Source organism: Hyla sarda, chromosome 5 (assembly GCF_029499605.1).
Source record: "Hyla sarda isolate aHylSar1 chromosome 5, aHylSar1.hap1, whole genome shotgun sequence".
Classification (NCBI taxonomy): Eukaryota; Metazoa; Chordata; class Amphibia; order Anura; family Hylidae; genus Hyla; species Hyla sarda.
The window spans coordinates 144,811,540-144,831,112 of NC_079193.1; the positions used below are offsets into that span (position 1 = coordinate 144,811,540).

General features: G+C 40.8%; 1 protein-coding gene across 7 annotated transcripts in view; it reads right to left on the reverse strand.

Annotated features, from left to right (window-relative positions):
* Positions 1 to 6,781: 6,781 nt before the first annotated feature.
* The window catches only part of DPY19L1 (dpy-19 like C-mannosyltransferase 1), a 176,472-nt gene continuing 163,680 nt past the window's right edge, over positions 6,782 to 19,573 (reverse strand). For all 7 annotated transcript variants that reach the window (XM_056520449.1, XM_056520447.1, XM_056520442.1 and 4 more), the window contains 4 exons: positions 17,420 to 17,594; positions 16,522 to 16,621; positions 10,240 to 10,365; positions 6,782 to 8,028 (listed from right to left, as the gene is read on the reverse strand). In XM_056520449.1, coding sequence (XP_056376424.1) covers positions 7,857 to 8,028; positions 10,240 to 10,365; positions 16,522 to 16,621; positions 17,420 to 17,594 — 573 coding nt within the window. In that variant the 3' untranslated portion in view covers positions 6,782 to 7,856. The remainder of the gene's footprint in view (positions 8,029 to 10,239; positions 10,366 to 16,521; positions 16,622 to 17,419; positions 17,595 to 19,573) is intronic.

Here is a 19,573-nt window from a genome sequence, read left to right on the forward strand (position 1 = left end):
GCAAGTGTGACTGTAATGCTCCATTTCACCTGAACTCCTCAAACAGATTACAGCAATATTCCGGCATAAGGACATCTAGTGGTAAGCTTATCGGAAGAGAAGCTTTATAATAAAAGGTATTTCCAAAACAGACAACCCATCTATTTAATTTTAACTACTGTTCACAGGTAAGAAATTTTTTATCACATTAAAGGGGTACTCCAGTGAAAACCTTCTTTCTTTTAAATCAACTGGTGGCAGAAAGTTAAACATATTTGTAAATTACTTCTATTAAAAAATCTTAATGCTTCCAGTATTTATTAGCTGCTGAATGCTACAGAGGAAATTCCTTTCTTTTTGGAACACTGATGACATCACGAGCACAGTGCTCTCTGCTGACATCTCTGTCCATTTTAGCAACCATGCATAGCAGATGTATGTTAAGGGCAGCATGGTGGCTCAGTTTCCTCTGTAGTATTCAGTAGGGATCGACCGATTATCGGTATGGCTGATATTATCGGCCGATAATCACGATTTTGGGCATTATCGATATCAGCAATTACCTTGCCGATAAGTCGATAATGCCCCGCCCCCCGCACCGCGAACGCCCCGCCCCCCCAGAACCGCCGCACCGCAACCGCCCCCCCCCCCCCCGCACCGCCTACCGTAGTGCTGGGCGGTATACCGCTATACCGGTCGGGCCCCTCCCCCACCCTCCGAGTAAAAATTTTTACTTACCCGTAATGGGGGTGGTCTGGGCCATCCATCCATCCTTCCTGTAGTGTCCGGCGGAATTCCGGGTGGAGGGTGAACCGGTCGGGGCTGTCCTTCTCCGGCAGTCCTCTTCTCCACTCCGGGCAGGCTCCGGCCTAGTACGCTGCATTGACGCCGCTACGTCAGATGCGTCGCTGCGCACGGGCGTCACTGCGCAGCGGCGTCTATGCAGCGTACTAGGCCGGAGCCTGCCCGGAGTGGAGAAGAGGACCCCCGGAGAAGAAGGACAGCCCGGACCGGTTCACCCTCCCCCCGGAATGCCGCCGGACACTACTGGAAGGAAGGATAAATGGCCCGGACCACCCTGACAGGTAGGGGGAGAGAAGCGGGTGGTGGTGGCGGCGGCAGCCTATGGCACCGCAAAAGCCACTGCAGTGCATTGATTTAAAGCGCCCGCTTTAAATCAATGTTCTGCAGTGGTGTCGAGAGGGGATAAATAGCCAATAACTTATACCGGAATATCGGTATAAGTTATCGGCTATAGGCCCTAAACTCCACCGATTATCGGTATCAGCCCTAAAAAAAACGGTATCGGTCGATCCCTAGTATTCAGAAGCTAATAAGTACAGGAAGGATTAAGACTTTTTAATAGAAGTAATTTACAAATATGTTTAACTTTCTGCCACCAGTTGATTTCAAAGAAAAAAGGTTTTCACCGGAGTACCCCTTTAACAACGCTAGCTTTTTTTTTTTTTTATCACATTAACAACTCTAGCTGCACCCAGGTATACACAGTGGGGCATTTTATTTCATATATGTGAGACTTCTTGTGTAATTTGCACGCACACACAAAAAAAAAAAAAAAAAAAATGTATATATGTAGCATGGCTTCTTAGAAAAGGGGTGTAGTCTCCATGCAGGAACCGCTAAGGTTTTTGGGCATGTTTCCAGTGTAAAGTAAGCCAACCCATAACCGATAACCGACTAGACAGTGTACAGATTTGACAGGATTGTAATGCAGCCTGTATTACTGTGAGAATTCTGGAGCATAGGAATGTTGTCCATCTAAGTTTGCATTAGTAAAGTATGAGACAGTTTTGTAAGGGTATTGGAGGAAATATACTAAACAATTTACGCCAGCTTTTGGTGTTACAAATTCACAATTGTTAATGCAATGGTCATGTTGCGCAAAAGTTTACACTGGAAAATGGTATAAACTACAGCTAGCATAGATATTTATTTGCAGCATAGGCACACACCCCCTTAATGAATCCGCCAACTCAACGGTTGCAGGATTTTACTGAAGACCGGCATATCACACCTCAGTCTTAATAAATTTCCCGGTACTAGGCATAACACAGATATTTTCTTTTGAATAAAAATTTACAAAGACAATTTCACGGACCTTAATCTTTTCTGCGCCAATAAATTTGCAGGCTTCCAATTCCAATTGTTGAATCAGTTTTCTCCAACCACCACCGATTTCCAGAATTGAAATGCTCTATAAAGGGCTAAAACCCTTTCTCACTAATTTTTCTAACTGCAAATCTAGCAAAAGATTCTAAGCAACGGGCCACTTACACACAGTGCTCATAGAATATTCTTAATGACAGACATGGTTTTAGCAGTGTCCAAGATACTTATTAGTTTTATCGATTTCATTATAGAGATCAATAGTGATCTTAGACCAACTTTAACATTATTATCTTCACACATGTATTTGTGAAATATAAGGAGATAACTTTCCCTAAAAGATTTTCGCATGATTTTCTCAGAATGAACCGCAACGAGCATGTGTTCAGGACTTTATTCATTGTAAGGCTTCCAAACATTCCCGAACTCTGAACTTTACCTCTATTCTACTCATCAATGGAGATTTTAGTGGTCAGACCACCTCCGATCAGCACGTTATCCCCTATTCTGTGGATAGGTAATAACCTGCTAGATGGGAGAACCCTTTAAGGGAACTGCTCTACAATCACTACATAGCATGAGAGAGCATATACCGTCAAATAGCCCACTCTGTAATGTGTCAGCTGTTTATACTTCTGTCCATTGTTTGTGGAAGTGCTACTTATCCAAACAAATGATAGGAGGGGTGATGTTGACAACAACATTCTCAGAAAAGAAACGGAATGGATCTACAGATTAAAAACTGTTAATCCATATGGTCTGAATGAAAGTCTAAATTTCTCGGTTTTTATTGAACAGATCTAATGTTTTTTTTTGTCAAGATGATTAGTGAGATGGGGAATGTGGACTTTTTTTTTTTTTTATTGACATTTCCCTTACTATGGGTTGCCCACAGTCTCCAAATTATTTATAGTTTATCTATACTTTTTATTTAAATTTTTCATTTATAGTATCAATATTGTGAACTAAGGTTGGCAAGGGGATGGTGGTTTGGAGGCAGGCGTGTGGTAATACATACCAATCGGGGCAAACACCTGACCTGTATGAGTGAATGAGGTATATCCGCGTTATCCATAAGCCAACCTCATCTTTTGACACCTGTCCATATCATTAGGACAAGTTACCCGTATGTTCCTTAAGAAACCCAGAAAGTATGGGGGGAAACGCATCAGAACAAAAGGGCACAAAACTGTAATGTTCTCTTTTTAATTACTTTTTCACAATATTTTGCACAAGAGGTGTTATGATTTATGGTGGATACCTGAATTTGGTGGTCAGTGGAATGCCCCCTATGTATGCTTTTTGATAGCATTACGATAAAGTGGTAGAGTGATTTTAGTTATTGTATGTCACTCTGACCCTATTTGGGGACACTGAGTTTTTAAGTACCTATTTGCTCTGGTCTGTTTATCCTGGGAGACCAATCAAGTACTGCCAGCTTACCATTCACCGCATCTGGATTTAAAATATCCATCATTCAGAACGGACTCTGGTCACGTGCAGATTTTTTTCAGGTATTGTGGTAGTTATTTTTCTTTGTGTCACAAGTGTGTAGTCACAATTTATGTTAATTATCTAATGTTTTAAGGCATATCAATAAATTTATAAGTTTTAATAATATCTAAATAAGGGTCTATAAGGGCTTTGATACGAAGGATTCAGTAACTCTCCACCAACACTTAATGCTTCTTTCAGTAGAAAAGCAAAAAAATAAAAAGGTGCAAGTAGTGGATCAGCTGAAAAAATTTTCTTTCTTTCAGCGAATCCACTCAGAAATGCATTACTGCCTATGCGTTCCTGGCAGTCCTATGGATTGCAGTCCATGCGGGCCTAGAATGGCCCTTGAGATCTCCTGTGGAAATTTTGGCCAGAGATTCCATGGTGTGAACCTAGCCTTACAGTATTACTGTGCATGCAAAGTCATACATCCCTACCCATTCCCCCACAGCCCCTGCTGCAGCTCCCTCAGGTCCCTTCTGCTTGTCTTTTCTCCCTGCTTCAGAGACAAGATGCTGAAGTAGGATCTGCTGGCTCAGTCAATCACTGGCCAAGAAAGGACACTGCTGCAACTAGTTATTGGCTGAAGAAGTAGGTTCTGCTCTGACCTTTCAACTCAGGGGGAGGAAAAAAGCCTCGCAGGAGGAGACCGAGGAAGGTAATTATCCTACTTTTTTTTTTTTTTTTTTTACTGGAATTCCCTTTAAAAGAAAAATTCTAAACATGGCTAGAAAATAACTTACTTACGCACAACTGTGCTGTCATCTTCTAAACCAGTGTTTCTCAACTGCATCCCTTACACAAACAAATTTCATCAAGGTACCCTCAAAACTATGATCATACACTGTGATGAACACAGTGCAATAACCCCCTTCCCCTAGAGAGATTTCATACATCCTCTGAGGTACACATACTCCAGGCTGAGAAATAAGGTTCTAAACTATACAACCCACTGGGGGTACACAACCTCTCACTACAACAATATTTCATGAAGTGAGTATACTTAAGGGGAATCTGTCAGCTGAAATTCATGTTCCAAACTGCTGACCTTTCATTTGTCTGTGCTTTTATAACATAAAAGCTATTATTTACTGGTGCCAAATGTCAAAGAGGTGGATTTTAACATGGTAGATTTTTGGAAAAAATGCCTGTCCTTAGCACTTCAGGGGCTTGGGAAAGCCTCTTAGAAACTGCTTTTATTCTTTGGAGAGTCAAAGTTATGGAAGCACTGACAGACATATGAAAAGTACCACGTCTCCCAGCTTTGAGAGCTATCTAACAGTGTCAGCAGCTTGGAACATTAATTTTACAGACAGATTTCCTTTAACTGGTTGCAACACTACATAAGGCCAAAACAGTTGTGTATTGTAAAATATGTATATCTTCAATTATAGAACCCCCGACTACAAAAGCTCACCATATGATATGCTTATATGATTATTGCTTAAAAGAAGGGATAAAAAACACAGGGGGTGCTTCCTGATGAGGTGTATCCGCTGGTGTGTACCCTTCACCACACCCAAGTAATATACCCACCCTTTATGACGCTGTGCTGGAATTAGCAGCAATTGGCATAAGTGAGGTGATCACGGTTGTTGGCTGCTGCACTCTAGCCAGTATCGGACCCCAGTAATGGTGGCAGATACAGAACAGCGAAGGGCGAATAGGGTGAAAAAAAAAATGGTTGGCGGAGGCGCTGCACAACTGTGGTAATTAAGAGAATACTCGAGCACAGGACAATACAACATTTATTGGCATAATGGGGACAACGACAGACCTGCAGCAGCACAGATACACACAGGACTTCCACAACCAGCAACCCAGAACTGAGCTCAATAAACCCCTGGAAACTATAAGTGGACCCGAGGAAGGCATTAGTGTATTCCGAAACGTGTTGTCCCCATTATACCAATAAAAGTTTTATTGTCCTGTGCTGCTCAAGTCTTCTCTTCATGACCACAGCTGTGCGGCGCCTCCGCCAACCGATTTTTTCACCCTATTCGCCCTTCGCTTATATGATTATGTAATAGCACAGCATCATTACTTATTATATGTTACATGCCTTAAAAGATGATTAGAAAACAAAACCCATATTCAAATACACTATTTAGGTTTTCTAGGTTATTTTAAAATGTTAAGAGTGATATTTAAATATGATTCATGTCATATACAGAAAAAGATCACATACACAAGACTTCTTCTAGTAGGTCCCTTTTAAACATGTGTTAGACTGGTTACTTAAACTCACATGAACCGCATTTAACAAATGATTAAGATTATCCATACAGTTTGCAAATACTTTTTTGTAAACATGCCTATTTTCAATTTTAGTCTTATATACATTACCTGCAATATTACTGACATAAATACATTTATATGTTTTCACAATGAAAAATTAAAGCAAGTATCTCATTGCTTATTATTACTAATATCACATTTGGTTACCCATGATGCGCTTCATTATTGTTCCAGAATATATGGAAGCAGCACGATCTAAGGCACCATGGTTAATATGTAATTATGAATCTGAATATTCTGGTATTATCATATATACTTTATTATAAGCATGTGAAAAAATTAAAAATGGCTTGTTTTAAACATTAACTTTGTGTAATATAAAATGATGCCTAAAAGGGAACCTATCAAAAGTTACATGTTGCCAGAACCACAGGCAGCTTGAAACAGCAACAGGCTCGCTTATTACAATGAATTATGATTTATTCTGAAATACAGTGGCATTTCAGATAAATACGTTTAATAAATGGCTGGAAATAGGAGTTTAAAGGACAACTTAGTGGTACACATTTATATATGCCCGTGCCTCAAAAACAAACAAAATAAACTCATACATACCTTCCTACGAGCCCCCGTTGGTCCGGCACAGGCCTCACGGTCCGACAGTGCTGACGCCATTCCACTTCCTGGGGACGGGGACACCGCAGAGCCGTTGGCGTATCACCGGCTGTAGCGATGTCCCGCCTTGGCCTGTGATAGGCTGAGCCCACTGTCATGTAAGAAGCCAGCCAGAGCTCCTTACATGACAGTGGGCTCAGCCTATGACCGCTACGGCCGGTGATGCGCCGACGGCTCTGCGGCATCCCCGTCCCCAGGAAGTGGAATGACGTCAGCACTGCCGGACCGTGAGGCCTGTGCCGGACCAACGGGGGCTCATAGAAAGGTATGTATGAGTTATTTTTGAGGCCCGGGCATATATAAATGTGTACCACTACAGTTGTCCTTTACGTCATTGGGCTAGTCTCCGATGGCCTCTTACCACCCTGTCTGTTTAACAGATATCTTCTTAATTGTGTATTAGGGAGAGACTTGTCAATAAAGCTGGGTGGGGTGGGAAGAAACCAATAAATATACTAAAAAAGGACATTGCTATAAACTAGTGACAAGCATATATGTTTAGAAATGCCTGCTTGCTTGTACTACTGAAGCATAATTTGGAATGTACAGTAACTGCTTGCTGTTTCCTGGTTTTGCAGTAATAAACAAACATTCTCAGTTAAATTGAAATGTCAAAAGGAAAAAGAAAACATAAGATGTATTAAAATACTGCATGTAACAACTATGCAAAATAATATAAAAACCAAAAAGAAAATTAAATATTACAATGCCATACTACTTGACAATGGCAATTTCCCCACAAAGTACCAAGTAGAAGAGGTTATAATAGGTTTGGTCTTAGGGGAAATTATCCATTCAGGGTGGTTTGTACACAAAGTGGGCATACTTGGCATGACCCCACATACCTATTACTCATGTACGGTATACTGCTATAAAATTGGCCCTGAAAGTTGCACTTGAATGAATCATTCTTTTTGGCACTGAAGCAGACACCACACTCCACAGCACTAGTCATGAAACAAAATCATCACAGATCAATATAAAAAAATGTAATATAATAAAACAAATCTACATAGAACATTGCTGAAACATAACACCCATTACTATTACATAAATATACATATTTCATATTCTCTTTGGTGCAAAACTGTAAAATTGCCTCATGAAACTTCTGCCAAATGAAATGAAAACATTTTTAAGGCAGTTTTTGTAGGTCTAATGTTCTCCTCATTCATATGCAACTTTAGCAATACTAAACAAATTGATTGCGGTTCTCCATAGAAGGATGTAAAGTATTTTTCTACTTTCTTAGCAATAAAGATTTGCATAGCATGGTGTATGTTACAAAATCTCAGACTACAAACATCTGTAAAACCAGGTTATACCAGAATTAAAAACATCTATCTGATATGAAATGGTATTGTGTTAACTTTTAAAACTTTGTAAATATTATTTTGAAATACAGTAGCAAAGTGTGGCAATGAATCCTTGGCCAAAACAGAACATAAGGGAATCTTTCCAACATTAGATGGATCCTCTATATCCCAGATTTCTGACATGGTGCAACCAGTTCTAGAAAATAAAGAAGGTAATAGCATTAATAAGGATAAAATTCTTATAAACCCTCTTCCTCCCCAAAAGCCCAATCATATGTCAGCAATATTTTAAAGCATATACCTAGCCTTTGGATGCCATCTACAACATTTTTGCTTCTTTTCTTGAAACCATTAAGTTACAGATGCCAATTCAGATATGTTTAAACTGAATTTTTGTTAAGATTTCAAAATGCCCTTGATAAGTTTGATAGTGAATTTTGTTGTCAGCACACTACCACTGTCATTACTGATGTGGCATAGAGGGGTTGTCTTTTTACTCTTTTCTTTGCAGTAACACAATTGCACACATATTTAAACCGAACCTCAAGGGTGGATTTTTGGTAGCATAATGTGAATGTGCATTTTTGTATCTGTTTTGAAGCTGCAGGTCCTCGACCAAGTGCAGGTCTTATGATCCGAACTGACAGCTTTGACAGATGCGTTATGGAATTGCATTGGCATTCAAGAGAACCTAACTAACGGGATGAAACTAACTGTGGAGCAAAACATTTTGGGGGAGATTTATTAAAACCTGTGCAGAGGAAAAGCTGACCAGTTGCCCATAGCAACCAATCAGATTTTTTTACTCTTAAAAAGACCTCTGAAAAATAAAAGAAGCAATCTGAGTGGTAAGTATGCTAGTCCATATAGGAATACAGGAGTAAGATGACTAACCCAGATGGGTGATATAAATGTTAAAGGAGTACTCCGGCGCTAAGACATCTTATCCCCTATCCAAGGCTGTCATGTCCCCTCCCATAGGCTTGCATTGAGGGGGCAGAGCGTGACGTCTCAAGGGGGCAAAGCCGTGATGTCACAATACTCCGGCCCTGTGATCGGCAGTCATCAGACCCGGAGCGAACATGCTCCGGGGGCTGACGGTAACTGGGTGCTGCATGAAAGATCACAGATAGGGGATAAGATGCCTTAGCGCCGGAGTACCCCTTTAACATTGTAAGATATAAAGCTGTATGTACTCTCACAGCAATATACGTTCCTCAATACAGCAGATTAATGCTGGGGCAGATAAAGAAGTTTGCAAGATCCTCACAAATACACGACAATACTATGGCATAAAGAAGTGGGTTCAGCCTTTCCATGTATTTCATTGCCTCTGCAGCAGATAAAATGTAGTATTACATTATGGTTTTTCAAGTTAATGTATAGCTGGTCATGACCTCGCCTAGCAATAATGGTTAGTTGCCGTAATAGTTAATGGGGGTTTAGAAGCTAAACTTGCATTATTCCACTGGTCGACAGGTTGACTTAATTTCAAAAAGATAAGACAGACCCTTTAAAGGGGTACTCCACTGGAAAACATTTTTTTTTTATAAATCAACTGGTGCCAAAAAGTTAAACAGATTTGTAAATTACTTCTATTTAAAAATATTAACCCTTCCTGTACTTCTCAGCTGCTGTATGTTCCAGAGGAAGTTCTTTTCTTTTTGAATGTCCTTTCTGTTGGACCACAGTGCTCTCTGCTGACACCTCTGTCCATTTTAGGTACTGTCCAGAGTAGGAGCAAATCCCCATAGCAAACCTATCCTGCTACGGACAGTTCCTAAAATGGACAGATGTGTCAGCAGAGAGCACTGTGGTCAGACAGAAAGGAAATTCGAAAAGTAAAAGAACTTCCTCTGTAGTATACAACAACTGATAAGTACTGGAAGGATTAAGATTTTTAAATAGTTTAAAGTCATTCACAAATCTGTTAAACTTTCTGGCACCAGTTGATATAAAAAAATGTTTTCCGGTGAAGTACCCCTTTAATCATTAAAGGAGTTATCCAATTATAAAATACCTACCCCCCCTATTCACAGGACTGATCTTAAGAACTCGCCTCGTCGCTCCCTTCTGAGCTCGCCAACCCCCAGGGTCCGAGGTGAGCTAGTCTCAGCAGAGATCAGTTTTTCTTGGAGGGTGGGGCTGGAGAGCTCAGTGGGAAGAGACTGGCTCTATTCTGGAGATCACAGGGGGTCCCAGTAGCAACAAATTCAACTTTACTGCAGTGCAGGGTAACACCTGCCACAGCTGAGGAATATCAAAACTGCAAAAGGACAAGACAAAAAACTAAAACTAATGGGAGACTCCGGCCATTAAGTCATTCTGAGTCAATGGGTGGGACCCTCTCAGGTTATTTTCTTTGGTGCATAGCTTTTAGCGATTAATTATATTTCCAAATACCTACTTTGTTCTCCTTGTGCACCATGCATCTTCTAGGATAAAATAATGTACACCCATGTCAATCAGGCGCTTCTTTACTTCTTCAGCGGGTTTACGACTGTACATTGAGTACACCATTTTTGTTCTCATTCTGAAAATAAATGAGCATGAAGGGCAGAAAGTTGAAGTAGTTATAGACTGAGAAAGAACATTTTTATTATAGCATTGTATTTCAGTTTTGTGAGCTTTGTTCTACTGTAAATGAGCTGATATTCATTAGGTTATGACATTCATTATCACTCGAATCAGAAGGGCTTTGCAGATTTTAGCCTTTATTGTGCATACAGCAGAACAACCCTACATTGCCTTGAACCTACACATAGAACATTCTGAAAGCACAGGTCAAAAGAATATTGATCTTCCACAGGTACAAAATACAAAACCACATTCATACTAGCAAAAATAATAGCGGTCAAGGACAAAAGATTCATGCCAGCTAGGTTTCAAAAAGACAAAAAGGAAAATATTCAGGCTTAAGATTAAAAATAAGTAAATAAATACTCCACAAGGAACAATGTCTCCCAGCAATGAACTATAAATGTATAGATCTATTATGAGGCAAGTTTAAAAGGTGACCATGAGAGAATAAGAACAACTTGGTATTGCGTTTGTCATCAAAATGCTGTTTTTGTTTATCCAGTGAGGAATCATTATAGAATTGTATGCTGATGAATATTCTTGGCCTATGTCCTTTTAGTGGGCAATTATTTGTTCAATTAAAAAACAATATTAGTGGAACCGAAAAAAAGGGCAAAATGATTATCCGTCAGTAGTTATATATATTATATATATATATATATATATATATATATATATATATAAAATAAAACAATGCCCATTCTACAGTATAAAAGAAAAAAAACAAAAAAACAAAAAAAAACACCTCTACTTCCCTCCACTGCTGGAGTGCTTCCGATGTCCTGCTCCGGTCCTCAGCTGCAATCCTCTTTTTGAGCTGCAGCGTGATGCTTGGGCCCAGAGTGACATCAAGGCCCAGCATGTCATACTGCCGCTCAGCCAATCACTAGCTGAGCCGGATATCACTGCAGCCAGTGATTGGCTAAGCACTAGTATGACACTCTGGGCCCCAATGTCATTCCGAGCCCAAGCATCATGCTGTAGCTCAGGTAGAGGATAGCAGCCGAGGACAGTAGCAGGACACCAAAAGCACAGCTGGAGTGCTGGAGGAGAGAAGAGCTTTTTTATTAAATGGGTATTGTTATAAAAAAAAAGAAAAAAATAAATAAATACTCCAGCTGGATGACCCATTTACAGGAGGACAGGAGGAAGTGGGAACCGAATCATGAAAAGTTAATGGGTAAAAGAAAAGAGAGCACCTGAAGGGTTAACAGGGGGTAAGAGAGAGAGGGAGGACATCACCTAAAGGGTTAACAGTTGTGGGAAACCGAGAAGGGAGAGTACATGAAGGGTTAACCTGTCAGCCGGATCATCGCTGTAGAGGAAAAGGAGCAGTTCACAGACATTGGCTGTCCTCCCTGCAACAGGACACTGCAGGGAGGATGAAGAACGAAGCTTCTGGCAGGTGTTACGAGCGAAGGCTTCTTCTAACAGGAGGTGGCGCTCACTGACGCTGGTTTCCAGACTGCACTCCATGGTGCGGTCTTTGTGCTACAGGTAGGCCACACATACTGCAGGCCAGCAGCATCTATTGGTTGCCAGGCCACCTCCCTAATGACCTAGGCCACGCCCCAATGATTGAGACCACACCACTTATGAAATTGGCCACACACTCCATCTATCGTTACCGGGGGTGATGTTATTAACACAGTAAAATTCAATGGAAGATGACATGAAAAGGGATAAGGCAAGTTCTCCAGCAAATCTCACCTGTTTAACCCAACAAGAAGTAAGGTGCCGCCTTAATAACATTATAGATCCAAGAGCGGTAGTCTGAGCAGAGCTCAAAGAACCACTAGAGAAAAGCTGGATAATTGTCTGGGGCGCCTGTCAGTGTCAAAAGGATGAAGAACAGTCCCGGACAGTAAATAGGAATGCTATTTAAAAAAAAACTATGTTTTACATAAAAGACGATGCATCAAGAGGAGCCTCTTTACTCTTCGTCAGGTCTTACGTCTTTTTTTAAATTATATATTACAAGTTATATATACTAGATATTTATATATTTCTGTAAATAATTGTATTTATATGTTTTCTGTTAATGTCAGATTGCTGCAAAACTCCCATAAGTGAGTCCACCCCTCACTTTTGTGTAAATATTTTATTCTATGTTTTCATGTGACAACGCTGAAGAAATGACACTCTGCCACAATGTTAAGTCGTGAGTGCACAACCTGTATAAAAGTGTTTAATATTGTGTCCCCACAATACAACTCAACACAGCAATTAATGTCTAAAACCTTGGCAATAAATTTGAGTACACCCCTATATGGAAATGTCCAAATTGGGCCCAAAGTGTTAATATTTAGTGTGGCCACTATTATTTTACAGCACTGCCTTCATGGGTTTATCCAGAAATAGACAAACAGTGCAGATTTCTTTAAAAAACAGCCCCACATCTGTCCTCAGGTTGAGTGTTATATAACAAATTGGCTACATTCACTTCAATAGAACTGAGCTGCAATACAACACACAACCTGAGGACAGGAGTGGTGCTGTTGGTTGAAGAAATCAGCTCTGTTTTTTTTTTTTTTTTTTAATCCTGGATAACCCCTTTAAGCCTCTTAGGCAGGGAATTCACCAGAGCTTAAAAGGTTTCCCCTGGAGTCATCTTCCACTCCTCCATCATGACATCCAACCTTTTGTTTGAAGATGCCCAATAGGGTATACTTCTGGAGACATGCTTGGCCAGTCCATCACTTTTGCCCTCAGCATCTTTAACAAGGCAGTGGTTGTCTTGGAGGTATGTTTGAGGTCAGTATCATATTGGAATATGCCCCAAACCATAACACTTCCACCACCATGCATGACTGTAGACAAGACACACTTGTCTTTGTACTCCTCACCTGGTTACTTTAACCAAATAAGTTTATTTTGGTCTCATCAGACCACATAATATATCCCCAGTAATCCATAACCTTAGTCTGCTTAAATTCAGTAAACTGTTTTTAGGCTTTCTTGTGCTTCATTTTTTAGAAGAGGCTTTCTTCCAGGATGACAGCCATGCAGACGATATTGATGGAGTACTGTCAGGCCGAACCCCACCCCTTCAATCTCTGCAGCAATACTTGAAGCACTCATTTGTCTATTTCCCAAAGACAACTTTAGGATGTGAGGCCGAGCTGAGTACATGCATTCATCTTCTTTGGTCGACCATGGTGAGGATTGTTCTGAGTGGAACCGATCCTTTGAAAAAGCTGCATGGTCTTCGGTGCTGCAATTCAGTTTTAGGGTCTGGGCAATCTACATATAGCCTAGGCCATCATTATGTAGAGCAACAATTCTTAATTTCGGATCTTCCCTGAGAGTTCTTTGCCATAAGATGCCATATTGGACTTCCAGTGACCAGTATTAGAGAGTGATAACACCAAAGTTTAGACACTTGCTCCCAATTCACACCCGAGACCCTGTAACACTAACGAGTCACACGACAATTGGGGGGGGGGGGGGGGTCTGATTTGGCCCAATTTGGACATTTCCACTTAGGAGTGTACTCATTTTTGTGGCCAAGGTTAATACATTAATGGCTGTGTCTTGAATTATATTATGGGGACAGACAAATTAAACACTTTGCCAATGTAAATTAGTGAGTGCACAGCCTGTATAACAGAGTGTAATTTCTTCAGTGCTGTCACATGAGTAGATATAATAAAATGTTTACAAAAATGTGAGGCGTGGACTTACCTATGTGAAACAAGATATGTATCAGGCAGATATGTAAATGATTACAGGTATGAACTGATTTAACACTGGGTCACTCTTGCCACAAGAGGGTGTAAAAGTACTTCCCCACTTGCCTAATTAAAAGGCTCTACAAGTGTGTAGTTGAGGCACATCTTGCAGTCAACAAGAGGTGCACATCCCAAAAATAGCCTCTAAGACATTTTTTTCAGTTGATTACTTTGATAGACTTTGTAAGTGGACATATAAAGCAGGAAAGTCATTTTGACACACTGCCTGCCACCTAGGCTGTTCTGACATGAGCTCACAAACTCCAGACGGGCACCCTTATTATACACCCCTGCTCGGACTATTTCCAAGCGATTGGCAGAAGGATATCTGGTGCCCCAGTGCCCATTGTGTGTTCTGCCAATGACAGACAGCCACTGTTGTCTTTGCAGTGGTGTCGTGAACGAGAAACATGGACTGCAACTAACTGGATCTGACAATGGTTGAGCTTAAATATGGAGGCCTCGTGGTGAATAATTCAATCCACCTTTTACTGTGGACAGACATAATGTACCAACTGCTGGTGTGATGATCTGTCAGAAATGTCTCAGCTTGGTTGCTACTCTTCCTTGGCATGCCTGGTTGATAGATTTATGATCAAGTGAGCATTTATGGCAAGCTAGCTGCGGTAAGCCACAAGTGTGCAGAATCTGCAGTGGCAGCTTCAACATCTGTGGGCAATTGTTCAGTAGTATGCCTTACGGAACCTGTATGTCTCTATATTATTAAAATAATCACACATATAAAGTTTCATTTGATTCCAACACCTTATTCTTTTTTTTTTTTTTTTGTCAATATCATGAAATTTCACAAAATAAAGTTCTAATGTGACCTAGAAAAAAAAAACTGAATATATGTAGTTTTACCTAGGAATTAAATAGTTATTTGCTAAACACAAGGCTAAAACTGAAAAAAAAATGGCCTGGTAACTAAGAGGGTAAACCCTCTCGATATGAAGTGGTAAAATGCTTAAGTCACAAGGACAATGCAGTTCTTGGACACAGATCTACCGTATATACTCGAGTATAAGCCGACCCGAGTATAAGCCGAGACCCCTAATTTCAACCCAAAATCCCAGGAAAAGTTATTGACTCGAGTATAAGCCTAGGGTGGAAATACATCATCACCGCCTGTCATCATCCAGACCCGTCATTAACATCCTCATCATCATCACCGCCTGTCATCATCCAGACCCTCATCATCATCACCTGTCATCATCCCCACCCCCCTTCATCATCCCCTTGTAATCATCCCACACACCCCCCTTCATCATCCCCTTGTAATCATCCCACACACCCCCCTTCATCATCCCCTTGTCATCATCCCCACCCCCCTTCATCATCCCACACCCCCCCTTCATCATCCTCTTGTCATCATCCCACACCCCGCCTTCATCATCCTCTTCTCATCATCCCACACCCCGCCTTCATCATCCTCTTCTCATCATCCGCCCTCAGTGGTTTTCAACCTGCGGACCTCCAGAGGTTTCAAAACTACAACTCCCAGCAAGCCCGGGCAGCCATCGGCTGCCCGGGCTTGCTGGGAGTTGTAGTTTTGAAACCTCCGGAGGTCCGCAGGTTGAAGACCACTGCGGCCTTCGACTTCATCAAGCCCCCTCTCACCCCCTTTAGTTCTGTACAGTACTCACCTCCGCTCGGCGCTGGTCCGGTGCTGCAGGGCTGTTCGGAGAGGAGGTGGTCCGGTGGGATAGTGGTTCCGGGCTGCTATCTTCACCGGGGGCGCCTCTTCTCCGCGCTTCCGGCCCGGAATAGAGGCATTGCCTTGACAATGACGCAGAAGTACGTTGGCAATGAACGTACCTCTGCGTCGTTGTCAAGGCAACGTGACTATTCTGGGGCCGGGCCCAAAGCGCTTAGAAGAGGCCTCCCCGGTGAAGATAGCAGCCCGGAATCACTATCCCACCGGACCACCTCCTCTGTACAGAACTAAAGGGGGGTGAGAGGGGGCTGGATGATGTCGAAGGCCGCAGTGGTCTTCAACCTGCGGACCTCCGGAGGTTTCAAAACTACAACTCCCAGCTGGGAGTTGTAGTTTTGAAACCTCTGGAGGTCCGCAGGTTGAAGACCACTGCGGGTGGAGAGTTCGCTCGAGTATAAGCCGAGGGGGGTGTTTTCAGCACGAAAAATCGTGCTACAAAACTCGGCTTATACTCGAGTATATACGGTAATATAAAAAGGACAGCCTTTCACACAGCAATAAGCCAAATTACAGTTTTTATATAGCCATGCATATTTAAAATGTAATATTGAAAATATGCATTCCCATAAATATTCTCTAAGTCCCAGAGGTAACAATTTAAAAAAACAACAACGAAACATATAAACTTTAAAATCTAATTTAATTCTACAAAGAAACTCACCGCAAACCAGCATCTTCATAATGAGGGTGGTTGACAATTGGGCGTCCAGTGGATAATTTAACACTTGCCATAGTAGGCATTGCTCCAGCAAATACTGAATCTGAATAATAGTAAAATATAAATAAAAATACAAATATATGACATTCAGTTTTAGGTACTAAAAGGCCTACAATGTCCAAATTCAATTTCTGCCAATAACACAAAAGTGTGCAATATGGTTTTCCTTCCTGGAGGTGGCTGCAACATGAAAATTAGAGTTACTAGTGAATAATCTTGGTGTTAAAAGTTTTCACTTATTGGAGAGATGACCTGAAACTTTGCAAGGTCACATGGAAACCACTGGCCAGCAAGAACACACCAGGGTATAAAGGGGCTGTCTCAGGACAGAGAGTGGTGGCATGCTAAGCAATGAAATGACAACCTATGAAGGCTTAATTGATACTGAGTTGCCTCAGGATAAACAATGCCACCAATGACTGATCGGCAGGGAACTGTGACAACGGCTTTTGCTAAAATTAATTTCTTCATCTACTGTTCACTTTGGAGGCAGAAAGGGAGCCTACCCATAGTAAATGGTTAAATATGTAGGACCTGGAATAAGGTGACAAGTAGCTATATGGGGAGAAATGGCTATACTATCACTGCTACCAGGTGTTCTCCCATTGATCACACACTGGTTGCATATCAAGGCTATATGCCATCAATGTCTATACTAAGTAAATAGGGATTTTTTTTCTATCTTCTGGATACTGCAGCATTCTTGCCAATGGGGTGTGTCTGCTTATGCAACTAATCTCCATTCTGCTAAATGTTGCAATATCATCAGCTCAAATGTGTCTTTGGTGGTGTCAAACCTAACAGAAAATAGTATTCAATTTAAAGGAAAAAGAAAACTTACTTGGTCTTGTACTGAATTTTATCCACTCCAATAGTTCTTCCTGAGCTATGTTGCTGAACTCTCCTTTGATATTCAGCTGAGTCTGAATGTTGCGAATACCTTGGATAGACATCAATACTACTACAATAGCAATAAACAGTTGACGATTCAATCGGCTGAAGATCCACCCAAAGAGCTACAAAGTTAAAGGTAAAATGAGAAACATTACATTATGTAATACGCATGCTAGCTATAAGGAAAAAGAAAGAAGATAACTGCAGGATCAAACTACACAGGGGGAAAAATAAAAACTACTAGCAAAACTGTCTTCTTGCCCATGGCAACCAATCACTGTGCACCTTTCATTTTTCCAGAGCACTATGTGAATCGAAAGCTGCGCTGTGAATGGCTGCTAAGGGCAAATAAGAGTTTTCCTGAAAGAAATATTTTTATTTATTCTCCCTTATTTTTACCTTTTTAGTCTGTAACCATGGAGACACAGATATATGCATATGAACTGTAGGTATAAAACAGTAGATATGTTGTTCATTATTGCACAAAAGGTGCTTTAATTTTTTATTTATTTTTTTAGCACTGGAGCGATTAATAAGGGTTGCAAAGGTAGACATTCTGTTTAACCCTGTAAGAATGAAGCCATTTTTTTTTTATGGGATATTGTCTGCATTCATAAGAATGTCATTTTAATTAATTTAATCTTGGAGGTAAGCCATGTGCATACTAGATGCAATGTATGTCTTGCTACCATCTTTCTCTAAGTTATGTCTGTACCCTTTGGCCGTGTTCACACAGCATGGAATTCCACCTAAATGTATTGCCCATTAACTTTGATGGGATTTCGCACTCAGAATTTCTGCATGCAGAATTCCGTTTTCCGCAGTCCGGAAAAATATAAAAGTCTGGTTTTATATTTTTCCAGACTTTGGCTACGGAATCCCATTGAAGTCAATGGGACTGACTTTCTGCTGTATTTGTGCAGAATTCACACAAACTATCACTGTTCAATTAAATAAAACCTATCTTTTTAGGGTACGTTCACACTGCGGAATCTCTGCTCGCAGAATTCCACGAGCGGAGATTCCAACTGGCGGGCGTCTCTGAAAACACTTCGTCAGTAGGACCACGAGGCACTGTGCGATCACCATTGATGACTATGCAGTGCTCGTGGACTTCCGCGCAAAGAATGAACATGTTCCTTCTTTGCGCGGAACAATTTCAGCGGCTGAATTGTCCGACGTTGAAATTCCTGTGTGAACGGGTCTCCCGGAAGACCCATTCACACAGATGTTAACTGCGCGTTATTCCACTTGTGGATTTCCGCAGGAATTACGCAGTGTGAACATACCCTTGCTGAGATGTGGAATCTGTGTGCAAATTTCTGCACGGATTCTGCACGAATTCCCATGTGTTTAAAAACTGCAAAATTCGGCACCGAACCAATGCGGATTCAGAATTGATACAGAGAGGTGGAATTTCTGCCGTGTAAACGTGGCCTTTTATTCTTCCATATCGCGACCTGGTACATGTGATACTTTCAGTATTTCAGTTATATTCACATTTGGATCATTTCTTTTAATGAAAAGTTACGGGTCATAATAAGGAGACTTAAGGGAGACAGTATGGTGTGGTTATTCTTTTCAAGGTAAGTGCTCTGCTTTGAGATAAAGGGGGAAGGTTAGGGAACGTGTATAATATCCTAAAGTGTACCTGTCATTATAAAATGAGAGACATATTAAAAGTTTTTATTGGTCGCGGTCTGAGAGTTTCAGTTAGCTTGGTTTAGAATAATCGGGCACATTTATTAAAGTTTGTTAGTACTTTTTAATATCCCGAGTTCTTAGCTTTTCTCAAGTAGATTAGATGTTATCAGTTTCTGTACAGAAATATTTGTCTTTCAAAAAAATTTTTTAATTTCAAAAGAGTCTGCAACTTTTTAAAGTAAACACATCTGCTATAACAGCTGCCATTCCATGTTAGTACAGTTAATACACCAGTGGAAGTGTGAAAGTACATTGAAAGTACATATTCTGTTATGCAATGTATTTCACAACTCAAAGAAAAAAAAAAACTCTGCAAGACATCTGAAGGTATCTGGCACCATGACAAAAGAAAGATCTCTTAAAAGAAGATGTCCAGCGCTAAGAAATGTATCCCCTA